We start from the raw sequence: 14,210 nt of genomic DNA on the forward strand, positions 1-14,210 counted from the left end.
GCTATAAAGGCAAACGCACGTCAGTACAGTAGTGTTTTCAACCAACACACCATTCAACCAGCAGGGAGTTTGGTAGGGCCTCAACGTCACGTCATCTGGTAGGTTTCGAAGAAAGAGAATTTGTTCTCAAAATGTTGCTTCTTCTTTGACTATACCAGATGACATGATAACAAAAGAATAGAAATCAGGCAGAGGCAAGTACAAACAACCGACCTTTGATATTCGGATGGTGGCCTTGTTACATACATGCTGATAATAAATAGCTGCTTGCAAGGGATCCTTCTTGGCTCCAGCAGGTCTGCACCACCACACAACCTTACCAGTTTCAGAGGAGGGGGGACTAGCTCTCCCTTTTCTTTCTTTTTTTTTGTTTGTTTATTTCTTGTATTTTTGTCTGTTTGGTGTCTACTGAATACTATTGATGTGTGCTTTTAGGTGCATTCACCTGCCACTGTTCTGAATAGTTTTCCGAATACTGTGTCCCAGTGTTGTCTTTTTCATCATCTAGTGGTCCAAATGTCATATCTGTGCCATCTCAACTTCAGTTTTTTGCTTGTTGGATTGATTCTACACTTCCTTGCGGGTGTTCAATGCTTTTTGCTCTATGGTCCATTTTCCTTACATTTTCTCCCTGCTACTTTAGATTCTGAATTTATAGGAGTCAGTGAAGGTGGACTTGATCCTCTATTGCCTACAATCCTGCTTCTTTGCTGCCATTGTGTTGATATGACCTTGCTGATTGTCATATGTGTGTGGCAAAAGTGTGCTATGTGTTATTGCTGCCACCACCACTACTACTACTGCTGATAGAGAGGAATATTTTAGTAATGGTACTGAGCAGAGATGAATGCATCTTTCACTTTCTTAACACGAGTACGTGCTCTAACTGAATCAAATGAACTCTTTGTTTTGAGACCATTATCATTATTCTGTTGTTATATATTTTGTCAAACTCTTTGAGCTAGCCTTTGATAGTGGGGTAAAGCTGTAAATAACTTTATTATTATTACACAGCATACCTTTACCTTTCTGGGGCAAATGACTCTCTTTCACGGACCATGGAGAATCTTAATGTTATCAGGGTATTGCCTCGTTGATCTTACATTGATGTAGCCTGCAAGTCCATCTTCATGTCTGAGCCTTCCTGTTAGCATCCACTACCAGAAAGCTTGTGTTGTTCTGGCTGAATTACTGCAGTTCTTTATTCATTGATCTCCTTCATTGCCTGATGGACAAGCTTCAGAGAACTTGGGAAAATGTCACAGTTATTGTCTACTATAGATAACTATTCCTCTGCAAGCTTCTGTGGGTGTCAGTTTAAGCTCACATTGATTAAAGATCACTATTTTTTGGTACTGCTGCCTAGTGAGTTGCTGATACATTACCATCAAAATCAGTTAGCTAGTCTGCTTGTGTTCACTTTCTCTGTATGCCACATATAAGACGATAAATTTTCCAGCCTCTCGTGTTCTGGCCTCACTGGAGGGGTGTGTGTGTAAACATGTTTTACTTGTAAGATTGCTTTTTTAAAGTATTTATCTTGTGTTATGCTAAGATACACCACTTCATTTATCTTGTAACTAACATTCATTCTGTTTTGTTTTTATTTCGTAACTGAGCACACTTCCCAACATACAGTTGCCTTTTGGTTGATCATTGTTATTGTGTCTTTCTTGTTGGCATTTCTTTGTTGTATGGCTAACTGGCAGTTCATTTATAGTCCTTTGTACATGGTGCATTGAGCTTGCCTTCACATGGGGAAATGCTTTCTACAAATTCACTTATTATTATATTTTGTTCTTAGAGTGGCTGTAAAACTACATATTGTTAGTTCATTAGCTCTTTGAGTATATGTGCTCCTTTCATCTGTGTGTGTATTTGAACATATTTGCATCTGTGCATTTCTGTTGCAGCTGTCTCGGCAAGAGATCACTCTGCAGCAGCTGAGACGTGATCTGTCATTGTCACAAGAACAATATAAGAATGCAGTGGAAGAGAATGGTCGCCTGGAGGCTCGCATTCAAGCTTTCACTATAAATGCTCAGTCAGAACAAGATGTTCTCAGTTCTGAGGTTTGTGATTTAGTTATTTTCCAAAGGGCATTAATTTATTCATCTTTGCTATCTAAGTGGCAGCCTATCTTGATTGAATTACTAGAACATAATGTCTTTATGCTGTTCATAACCACTGTGGCTTTGACAGGTTTCACATGTGTTTGAAGCTGTTATGAATATTTTTATGCTTCATTCATCACATAGTCTCAGAAAGTAAATAGGAATTTATCTTGTCTGTGTATGTTTGTCAGCATGAAGAAATTTTTTATCTAAAACAATCTAAAGACCTACTGCCTCCTCACAACTATTATTCTTTAGCTTCCAGATAATCTACATTAATTTCAGCAGTAATCCAATCCAGACATGCTTCAAAGTATCAGTAAAAGGGTGCTCTCTTGGTTAAAACAGTATTTGTTCAAAGCAATGTGTCAGATTTTGTTATGTGCAGGTTAAGAGGCGTGAGGAGGTAATCAAACGACTGAAACTGGAGCAGATTACATTGCAGGAAACTAATAGTCGCTATGAAGAAAAGGTTTGTCAAAAATTGTCTTGCAATATTACTATGCATCTCAAATGTTTTTATCCTGTTATAATTGGTTCTAGTCCTATCAGTGCATTTACAGTTACATATGATCCCTGGCATCATTTTTTAATAGTTACAATAGTCTGTTTTATAATTATCAACCTTATTGATGTTTATGGCCACAGTCTCACAATGATCTTCTTTTCACAGATTTCACAGTTACAGAGAGATGGAGATCAACTTAAAAGTCAGCTTAGATCAGCACAGAATGAGGTTTGCTGTTAGGAATGAAAACTAATATTACTGGTTTAAAAGATAATGATAAATAATAAGCATATTTATAAAGCGTATTTCTCTACTACAGAGTAGAGTCAATGGGCTGTATAATGGTAACAATCAGTAATGGTGGCGGAGGACCTTGTCTGCCAAATTTTTGGTTTTAAGTAATTATTTTTGCTCCTTGATGTGCATACTGTTAGATGCTAGTTCAGTGGTTCTTAACCGGGGTTCTATCGAACCCTAGGGGTTCGGTGAGTCGGTCTCAGGGGTTCAGGGGAGCCTCCGCCACGGAGGTCAAGACACACCCGCAATTCGTGATGACACTAAAGAAGGGTTCGGTGAATGTGCATATGAAACTTGTGGGTTCGGTACCTCAAACAAGGTTAAGAACCACTGTGCTAGTTAGTTCCATCTGCTGAGCAGCTTTCTTACAACTTTGCACGATTGCGAGCATTTAGGTCGTATTTGTCAGAAAGCACTACTGCTAGACTTGTCCCTGGACTGGTTATTGCCTGAAAACTGTAGCACTGTTCTGCAGGACTCACCTATCGACCTGGTTGTACACTTAACAAAGACTTCAGAACAATGCTGCACACTTCATTTTCCATAAATCTAAGTGTGAGCACATTACACTTTTTTCAGGGAACTTCATCGGTTGCAGTACAGAATTGCAACTCTAGGTTTTCACCATTTTGAGCACTCACTTCCCGCCTTTCTACAACTGTGTCCACTTATTTTCCTTCTAAGTTACTCTGTTCCTCTAGAGAAGAGCTGCTAATTACCCTTGGGATTAACTTTTGTCTTAACTTAAGTCTTTTGGTAGGTGTATATTTGCCTTTATTTTGATACAGTGTCAAAAATTGCTTTCTGGTATGGTTTGTGTGTTGATTAAATGTGACAGATCGAGTCTAAAAAAGCAGCAGCAAAGAACTTAGAGAGTAGCCTCGAGGAGGCCAAAGGTCGCTTGTCTATCCAGCTTGATGAGCAAGGACATCTGGAAGACAAGATTCGCAGCCTGAGCATTGATGTAACCACACAGCAAGCTCAGGTGGAAAAGCTGCACCATGATGTAAATCTGCTTTATATTATAGTACAGTATTATAGTATTACTATACTACCATCTAAAGGCAGGCTATTAACTGCTAAAGACTTTGTACCATTGTTAAGGGCTCTTTCTGTCTCAGGTGTGATAACATCTTCACAAAAAGACACATTATTAACTTTAACTGTACATTCTTCCTAAAATTTAAGCTCACTAAACTACAGTATTCCCTTGCTACTTCGCGGTTCATCTATCGCGGATACACTACTTCGCGGCTTTTTTGAGTGAAGTATCGATCGATACTTCCGCGCTGGGAATGATCGTTCTACAAAATACCATATATAGATATGTCAACAGAAAAAGACAAAAAATTTAGCTATATTAGTATTTCTATTCAAATATGGTAATTTTGTGAATAGTCAGACGAAAGAAATAACTGTATGAGAAATCCATTGCTATGTGTAAGCGACGAGCCATGATTGGTATCTCCCATCTCGCAGCCAGTTCGCATCAGTTTTTTGGGTTTCTTTGTGTTGTATAATTTTTTTTACACTTAAGTGTTATTGTACTGTATTAATACCATGATTAATATATTACTTTACACTAACATGATATTGTTTTACATGTATATATTATTATTGCACTGTAATACTAGGATAATGATATTTAGTAATAACATAAGATCACCAAAGATCTTAGTTTGTGCATCATGTTGTAATGCAATATACAGGCGAAAGGACTGGGGTTTTTTCATACCCTCACAACTTCTCTAGGACTTTGGCTGTAGATGTACATAGATAAATAACCCTTCAAAACACCACAAATAACTTCAGTTCCAAAATATTTGAGTCACAGAATGTTACAGGTAGAAACTAGCATATGTGCTACATAGTGATAGTCATGCTTGCCTTTGTCTGTTTAGCTAAGTATGAAGGAAGAGATTATTCAGCAGCTGCGAGGGGACCTGGACTCCCTGCACCAACAACAAAAACAAACAACTGCTAAGGTAGCTTGCTTTCTCATTTTTCCTCCAATGACTCTAGAATCTCTCCAAAACTGAATCTTCCCATTCCTAGACAAGACCTTTTTAAATCAAGTTTGAAATACTCAGGAAGCGTGCTATTATGCTATGGTGCTATGCCACTTTTTGCTGTTAAAAGACACAGTGTGCCGGCAGTGCTCATTATTATACTTAAGCAAACAAACTACCTGAGCTGCTTTCAACGCCATCTATCTAAATACTTTCCAGACAAATAGATGAGGCCTTTAGAGATTCCTTCCAACTCCAGGAAACCTTGTAAATTATATACATAAATATATATATATTTTTTTTCTTAACCACCACTTTTGTACATATCCACCTTCCTTTTTTCTATAATTCTTAATTACTTCATTTACGCAGTTAATTTTCTTCCCTGTAAAGGGCGAGGGCTAAATGGAAAAAAGCATTTTCTTGCTTATTTTACCTCTCGTAAATAAAGAATTGTCATTGTCATTATTGTTGGTGAATATATAAGACTTTATTTGCTAAAGGACATTGGACGAGGAGCATGTCTTAATGATGGCCACCCACTCTCTTGGCAGTCACCATTCACAGACACCACAACATGTACTATTCTGTGTACACCTATGTATAAAAAGTGTATTTTATAGAAATTGACTGAGTTAATTTAAGAAAAAGCTAGCTTTTATGTCCATTCACTCTCCAAAAGTGTACTCACAATATTCCTACATATGTAGAATTGTTTAGTACTATTAATTTTTATATGCTGCTAGTATCCATCCAGAGTTCAGGGTAGCGGTCCGGTGGCGCAACGGTTAGCGCTGTTAGCGCCTGTCACCAATACAGTGAAGGTTGGCTGCCCTGAGTTCATTTCTCGTCTCGGGCACGTGTTCTTTCTCTGCACGTGGCATCTGTTTACAGGGCTGGCTGCTTGCCGTGATATAGCCTTAGCTGCTGACACGGCGTAAAACACCAATTCCCCCCCCCAGAGTTCAGGATCTTGAGAATTATGAAAAATGTTTGTACAGGTATTTTGCATGCCTGCAGTATTGATCCAGTAAAGCAGTGAGAGTTGTAGTGATTACTACCCTTAGGTTCATTATGACAGTTTTCTTGTCAACTAATTGGCATTGTACTAGATTTTCTCATCGTTCACAAGGACAGAAGTGTGCAAGTTTTTGAGATGGTTAGTTTTCACTATACAGACCCATTTATTTTGCTGTTGATATTTTGATCTAGAGATGAGATGGTGATGAAACAAGATGCAGCTGTCATTATAGTCTGTAGTCAGTGTGGCTTAGGTTGAAACTGCTGGAAAAAGAAAATTCGGGGATAGTGCTGTTTTTTTCATCTTGGTACTATAGACTGCAACAACTTGCTTTTCTGTGTCAAACATTCAGTCTCTGCAGACCACTTCCAAAAATCTTCTAAATTCTTTACCAGCCCCAACAGTGTCTGACCCTAACCCTTTTTCTTTTTCAGTCTTTTTTTTTCTTGTCATGTGCATGTTTGAATGTATGGGTGACTCAGTAGATGGACAGCTGTGTTTAAGTGTAATGAATCAGTATGGTGAATTTATTTGTGCATTTTAGAGGTTCAGAAGGTTGTCAATTTCTGTGCATGTTTGAAAGTGTGGATGGTCAGAATTAATAATTAATGAAGTTAATTTATAGAGTGCTTTATCCTACCATCAAAAGTTAGCTCAAGTGCTTGACAAAGAAATATAAGCACAGACAGAATAATACCCAACACACTCAAAAGAACATGCAAACATTATGCTTGTAGAATCCAACCATAGTTTATTCCTTGTTGCTCCTTTGAGGAGCATAGGGCTGCAAATGCCAACCATAGTGTGGGCAAAATCTCAGTGTAACCAATGTCTGCTTAAATCAAAAAGATAATCTGAAAATGTCAAACAACAATAGGACTCGATGAAATTAATTTCAGCCTTTGTCCAGGAAATGATTGTAACATGTATTTTAGGTGAGTACTACAAAGAATGAGCAGATAAGAGTGTAAGGGTTGGTAAAAACGTCAGATGTAGATTCATTTTGCTAGTGCAGGGATGCCCAACCTACGGCCCTCGGGCCATATCCGGCCCGCGACACGGTGCCATCCGGCGAAACTTCTGCCCACAGTGCAGGAAATCGGAATGTTAGTAATAAAAAAAAACAAAAACAAAACAAACAAAAAAAACGAAAAAAAGGGAAGAAGAAGCATTTATCTCTACGTAGGGGCGTCTGTCAATCTTTTTTTCGATGGACGAACATTTCGATTCAGTGCTCCGACTTGGTGTCTCTACAATGCAGTCGGACATTCAGAAGTTGGTTTCGGGAAACTTCAAATATCCCACTAATTACTACATAATTAATGGTAAGTACAAGTTGCTTCTAATAAAAATGGTATCTGCCCTATTTTTTTTCTTTTTTGTATTTTGCGGTGAAGCGGCCCGTGACACGAATGTCGGAAATATATATGGCCCCCAGGCCGAAAAAGGTTGGGCATCACTGTGCTAGTGTAATACTTAAATAATTTCATTATATTGTTAGTTGCTATTATTTATTCCTGCATGTGGAGAAAATATGCTGCTTGTTACATTTTTTTAGATGTTAAAATCTAAAGCATGAAAATTTTGCTTAACATGTTTTAAATTCTGGCAGGCTGCATAATAGCAAAATTAGGATGAGAGGGACTAATTAACTATTTATGTTGCTTTAGGTTGTACTAAGGGATGAAAATATTGAGAAACTGAATGCAGAAATGGGCAAGCTGAAGGCCAAGCATCAGGAGAAGTTGCATGAGGTGATGTGATTTTTTTTTTTGTGCAGAATAAATGCATCTAAGTGGAGGCTTAGACTAGCATGTGCTCTACTGAGTATACTGCAGCTGTAAATCTCACTGCTGTATTATACATTAAAACCTCCTAATTAAGACTCGCTGAAATTCGCCCAAATCAGGTCATAGGTAAGAGGGGTCATAGTTGGGAGATCAACCAGTCTATTCTCATTCCAGGAACCAGGACTTAACCTATAAATTCAATTCATCTATTTAAATGTTAAAACAAAGCTTTTTAAAACCAATTTATAGTGCTGTTTTCTTTGTCATGTTTGCTTTCACATGGTCATGCTAAAGGGTAACTAACTATCCAGGTAAAAGCAATTAACAATTGTCATGTAATGTGATCGGGCATTGCAGGACTCACTATCACAGGCACACTCACAGTCAAACAACAGACACACCGGATGAGAGCAATGAAACCTATCACTCCTCAGCGCACAGAAAAAACACATGTGGAGAAATACAAAGTAAATATTTATCAGTGATCAAAAAAATGTGGCCGACCAACTCAACAGGAGACCTAAAAAATGAAATGATTAAGCAGATAATTTTAAAAAACCACTGCAAATAACAAATATTATAAACACACGTAAAAGTAAACACTCTCGTAAAGCAAGGGAAGAAATTAATAGGCGCCCACATAGTCCAGCACCACACAGGGGTGCAACTAAGTGCAACAGAAGATAACCCGCCTACCAGACTACTGCCTAGGGCAACACTCTGCCATCTGTCGCCCCCTAACATCCCTATGGTCAGCAGTCCAAAGCAGAGTCTGGCAAAAGAGCAGTCTGACTTCACGGCGTCTTGGGATTTGGCATTTAGCCGACAGCTCGCTGACGATTTGGAGATTGAGAAATGACGGCCAAAGATGATTGGAGACCAACGATTAAACGATTGGATGACGATTAATGATCAGGCTATGTTTTTCTACAACGAATTCTCACAAGATATGCTTAGCCAGTTAATTGCTTGAGAAAAAGCTTCCACCCTTCCCACACTCTAGATGCTCTTTCCCTATTACTCGGCATGACCGGCTATTATTGACCCTGACAAGGTGTGCACCCATCCAGTCTCCCAGTGCCCCTGATTTCCACAACACCACAGTGCAGGTCCATTATCTGCCAGATGGTCTTTGCCGAAAGATGCACCACATGCACAGTAACCCCCGCACCTCGACCATGTACCGTGGTAGATAAAAATACTTTCTTAAAATCCACTGTTTATATTTTTGAATGCGATTTCTATATTTCTAGCAAATGCTATGACTTAAATGTATGAAAAACATTCTCTTTAAAGCGATGTGTCGCTGGTGGTGGTATTTATTGTTGTTTAATAAGTGTAAATGTTGGAAAACATTGTACTTTATGCCCATTGCTACCATTCTAAATGTTTTCTTCCTCTCCCATTTTCAAGATCTCAGTTTCATAATTGCAACTTGAGACATCTTTATTTTACGTCTTTTCCTCTTTGTGTATTGTGTTCTGTCTCCCCAGTTAATACTTATACCCTCAGAGGCAGACACTTTTGCATCTTTCTTTGCTTTTTTGCCTTGTATAATAATAAACATAGTACCTATTTTCAATGTATGCAGATAAGCAAGCAATCTGAGCTGATAAAAAAGCTGCAGGATAACCTCACTCAATGTCACTATGACCTGGACATGACTCGCAAACGAGCAGAGGGAGATGTAAGTTTACATTTTGTTGTAATTATTTTATTATTTAAAAAGTGTTGCATGTTAGTACTTAATGTCATATTTTCAAAAATTTGTTTTGTGCTCATAACGTGAATGATAGCATGTTACAGATCTTCAGGTAGGTTTATTTCTTATTTTAAGTATTATCTTGTTCATCTCTCACCATTTTGTTGACTGGCATTATATAAATTTGGTTTCTCTTTAGTTTCAGCTTTTATGCACAGAACTATAGATACCAGTAATGCCACACACCACAAATTTTTTTTTCATCCTGCACAGTTTTTGCAAGAATTTTTTCGTCTCTAGTAACCTATGGTGTAATGAGCACAGTGAAAGTGCTTTTAGTTTTATTGTATGCATCCATACTCCAATATACAAACTTGGTAACATTATTACAGATGTTGCATCGGGAAGAAACAATCAAGCAGCTACAAGAAGACTTGATGGAGTCTCAGACCCAGTACTCAGCATGCTATAATGAGGTCAGTCATACAGTTGTGCACAGTAGCAGCCCTGAGTTAACTCCATGCAACACAAGCATTTTCATCCCTGCATTAACTTCACAAAAACAGCATAAAGCTTAAAGCTGTATCAAAGTAACAGCTATAAGATTCTTTTCTCTTGTTTTTTGTGTTTTTTTAAATCTCAAACAGGTGCTTCGCCTGGAGGAGGAACTAGAGAGAGTAAAAAATGAGAACAGCCTTCTAGGTGAGGCTAGCCAGCAGGCTGGCACAACCACTGCACAGTTAAATGAACAGCTGCACCAGCTGGAGTTAGATCTCACAATCTCACAGGAGAAACACCGCACCTGTCAGAAAGAGGTGAGCTTGTTCTAGATTTTTGAAGTCATGAATTTTCAGAAGTTAGTAGAAGAAAATGTTACACAGCAAGATTAATTTTTTATTCATTTTTATATCTTTTGCCTCCGTTGCACTTAGCAAAGTGGTTAATACTGGAACACGCAGGATTCAAATTCAATTGTTTGCATGCTGCATTTGATGTTCTGCATTTCATTTGACTTCTGTTAGTCTAGGTCATTTCGAAAGACTTTTATTCAAGAGCTGGTCATTGCGGAGAAAATAGTTGTAGACGTATGCAAAGAAGTTGTATATGTGTGTGTGACAGGTGACAAATAGGGACCAGGTAATCCTGCGACTTCAGACTGATCTGGACACTACTCAGCAAAAGTATTCTGGATGCATTGAAGAGGTATTACTTTAAATCAGGGGTGGGCAATTAATTTCCCCAAGGGGCCGGATGAGAAACTGGGATGGTTCTAGAGGGCCGGATGAGAAACTGGGATGGTTCTAGAGGGCCGGACTAATATAGTTAACTCAGTTTTACCCAATACTGTATATATAGTATATTTACTGGTGGGCGGCCAGCGGGCGGGCCGGTCAGAGACAGGAGGCGGGCCAGATCCGGCCCGCGGGCCGGCGTTTGCCCAGGTCTGCTTTAAATGCTTCACCAATGGTTTTTATAATTGTCATATACAAAATTTTCATTAAAGAAAGAACAGAACTAAACAGGATTAATTGAGAAAACATTTTTCATTTTCTGGATGCCTTAATATGGGGAAAAAACTAAAAAGAAGTGCATTAGATTTCAGTCTGTAATGTTTCATTGCTAATAAAGATTTATAATTTCATATTACAAATGATGTTGACTTCATGAATTACAGATCCTGTGTCAGTAATGTAGATACTAATTTTTGTTTCTATGGCAGCTTAACATCCGTGAGGATGAAGTGCAACGTCTTAATGCGAAGAACAAGGAGCTGCAGCAGGAATCACGTCATTATTTGCAACAGTTGGATGACCGAGACAGCAAGGTGAGGAAGAGTGATGATTTCAAATAATTCACACAGTATTACTTCTACTTTAAAAATATCGAACAGCTGATACCATAGCCAACCATAGCCTCATACATGGAAAGTAAAATGTGTGGTTCTCTGCTGGAAAGAACACATCAGCGATTAGCAGCTTTCAGTAAATTTATTTTGCATTTTTGCTTTTTCTTTGAGATGACCTACTTGAACTTTAGAAATTAGAGCATGAATTTAGTCAAAAAGTTATTTATTATTACTCTGTGTGTGTGTTTTCCAGATTGTTGATTATGAGAAGAAAATACAGAATTTGCATCATGAGCAAGAACTGACTCTTCAAGAGGTACAGCATTACCATTAAATTACAGTTATTATTGCCAGTGGTTGCAGGGATGTGGGTTTAGATAATTTAAGCATTATATTTATAAATACATACATTGCAACAGTACTACAAGTATTATTTATCTCTATAGATATTTTAATTATAGTTTAAGCATCAAGATACCAAGAAAGCGTAAGTTTAAAAGTGGTATTCTGCTGTTTCTCTTTATTTTATAGATGACTTTGTTTCTTTTGAAACCTTAAGTTTGCTATTAATCTGGCCCCAGTATGTTTTTATTTATGACATGATAGCCAAAATGCATTCAGTTGTTTTTACTTGCCTGATTTTTGTACCCTACTGCACAGGGAGGCAGCTGACACTGCTACCTGTCAGTCTCTCAGTCTAGTCCACACTTGTCATCGAGGGCTTGTTGCTTTAGATCTTCTGTTATTCTGCTAATTGTTAGTCTCCAGGGTTCATACAGAGTTTTGAAATTCTAGATAAAAAATGTGGAAAATGGAAAAAATGTTTTCCAGGGACTAGTTGCACAATGTTAATAAAGAAGCAAGTTTAGAAACGTTTTTTTTTTAAATGCGCTTATGCCATTTAGATGCATTACACAAGGACACGTGAAAAATGTTCTGATGGAAACGAAAGTCTGGTCTAAGCAGTTTCCTCTTATTTAAAACAACTTTTTTAAGTTCAAAAATTGGGTTGTGTACTTTGTTTCAATAAATTTGATTATCTAAATGGATTTAAAGCTAAAAGTGTTTCAAGTGTTTAGAAATATGTTGTACAACTGGCCCCAGACCTGGATAGCACAATGCATAGGTAATTTCTAGAAATGAAAAATAAAATTCTCAGAAAATTGTTGTCATACTTAGAGGCAATATTAACATTATCTAGATGATGATAATAAGGATGAAAGTAATACTGGCATTTGTAAGATGCATTTCCTCATCTGGGTGCAAGCTCATTGAACTAACCTTACAAGAAATGCAAGTGTCAACCTCTAATTTGCAGGTATTGTTCCCGGGCATAAAGGGGCATATGGCTTAAAGAAATATGTATGAAAGCATTTTTCCAGCTAAAATCAAAACTCAGTCTAGGACAAAGAAAGCTTTGAATAGAACAACATAAGCAACAACAACAAAAATTGAATGAAAACAACTTTTTAGCTGTCACATTTTTAAAGCATGCTTATTCACTGATGCACATAATTTTTCTAACAGTATATGCTCTTTTGCACCGCTATTGGATTTGTTGTGAGATTACTTGTACATATTCTCTCCTCTGTCTTTCAAACGTGAACCTCTGACAAGTTGACACCTGTCATGCCAGGACAGTTCCACATCTAAAGGTGTCTCCACATCGCAGGTTTTATACCACCCTGTTGTCATTTTTATTTATTGTAATGGAAATTTGTGTAAGAATAAGCCACATAACAGTTTTAAATGTGATTTGATGCCTAATTTAGTTTTAAAAGGGAGAATAATCCCTGACTGACTCTATTATTATTATAATTTAGTTATTCATTCTTGCACTACTCATAGTAATTCACCCACAGCATAATTGTAGGCCTGTGTAAGTAAATGCCTGTGTAAGAAAACTAAGTGATCATAAATGTTGCACATCATGCATCAAGCAAACAAATTATTGCTCTGTGTAGTGCTATCCCTTGGTGTACATGATGGAAGCTATGATTTTCTGCCTACACTGCTATAGGGTAACTATAAACAGTATTGTAGAAGATAAGGGGGACAACAGCAAGTATACTTACTTTCACCAGCCTCTGATGGTGCCAGATAAAAAGGCAGTGTCAGGTATATTTACATAAATTTAATTTTAATTTATTAAACATTTTGTGAAATGGTTTGCACTTGATTTTGCTGTCCTTTGAAGGACATATATTTTACGTAGGTGAATTGAATATTAAGAAATGTCATATTTTACCAGTGTTGTCTGGAAATTTATTTCAAAAAGATAAGAGAAAATCAGAAAAACCAGTATTGTTATTTACCAAACTCTCCTTTTTTATGTCATCTGTCAGAGTGTCTCTATTTGCCTGACAACAAAAACTAAAAGACTGCAGTCTGTAAACCATTTGACTTTGAGCTTTTATAAATTTGTTATCACACATACATCAGTAATTATCTTTTTATGATGTTGGTGTTAAAGTAGGTTTGAAAAATGTGAAAGAGGGTTTGGAAAAAGTCTGGAATTTGGTCTCACCTGTATGAACCCTGATTTGCTAAGCTTGACATTGGTTGTATTAACACCTGTGTTTGTTTCCAGAGTGTGCATGAAATATAAGACAGCTGCTGACTTTGCCTGACTTTCTTACTAAATGAAACCTCTTTATTAAAACTTTCTATCTACCACCTGCCTGAGTCGAATCATGCCCCTAATAACTGCATCATGCCAACATTGAAAGTCAGATGGATAGAGACCCAAAAGAGGAATCAATCTCCAATAACAGGAGTAGCTTTTAACGTCAAATATTACCAACAGAACCATACATTGTTTGAACAGAAATTACTGCTTGGCAATACCAGTTCAGAGAACAAAAAGCCTTTGTCATCATTATTGTTTAGTTTTGGATGTTCAAATTAAATGTACATGAAGACA

General features: G+C 37.4%; 1 protein-coding gene across 6 annotated transcripts in view; it reads left to right on the forward strand.

Moving 5' to 3' along the window:
* The window catches only part of LOC112576794 (early endosome antigen 1-like), a 105,414-nt gene that overhangs the window by 47,821 nt on the left and 43,383 nt on the right, over positions 1 to 14,210 (forward strand). For all 6 annotated transcript variants that reach the window (XM_025259528.1, XM_025259524.1, XM_025259527.1 and 3 more), the window contains 12 exons: positions 1,914 to 2,072; positions 2,503 to 2,586; positions 2,788 to 2,850; positions 3,758 to 3,925; positions 4,821 to 4,904; positions 7,620 to 7,703; positions 9,331 to 9,426; positions 9,834 to 9,917; positions 10,089 to 10,256; positions 10,561 to 10,644; positions 11,162 to 11,266; positions 11,541 to 11,603. In XM_025259528.1, the coding sequence (XP_025115313.1) occupies positions 1,914 to 2,072; positions 2,503 to 2,586; positions 2,788 to 2,850; positions 3,758 to 3,925; positions 4,821 to 4,904; positions 7,620 to 7,703; positions 9,331 to 9,426; positions 9,834 to 9,917; positions 10,089 to 10,256; positions 10,561 to 10,644; positions 11,162 to 11,266; positions 11,541 to 11,603 (1,242 nt within the window). The remainder of the gene's footprint in view (positions 1 to 1,913; positions 2,073 to 2,502; positions 2,587 to 2,787; positions 2,851 to 3,757; positions 3,926 to 4,820; positions 4,905 to 7,619; positions 7,704 to 9,330; positions 9,427 to 9,833; positions 9,918 to 10,088; positions 10,257 to 10,560; positions 10,645 to 11,161; positions 11,267 to 11,540; positions 11,604 to 14,210) is intronic.

This window comes from Pomacea canaliculata, linkage group LG12 (genome assembly GCF_003073045.1).
Source record: "Pomacea canaliculata isolate SZHN2017 linkage group LG12, ASM307304v1, whole genome shotgun sequence".
NCBI classification, from domain to species: domain Eukaryota; kingdom Metazoa; phylum Mollusca; class Gastropoda; order Architaenioglossa; family Ampullariidae; genus Pomacea; species Pomacea canaliculata.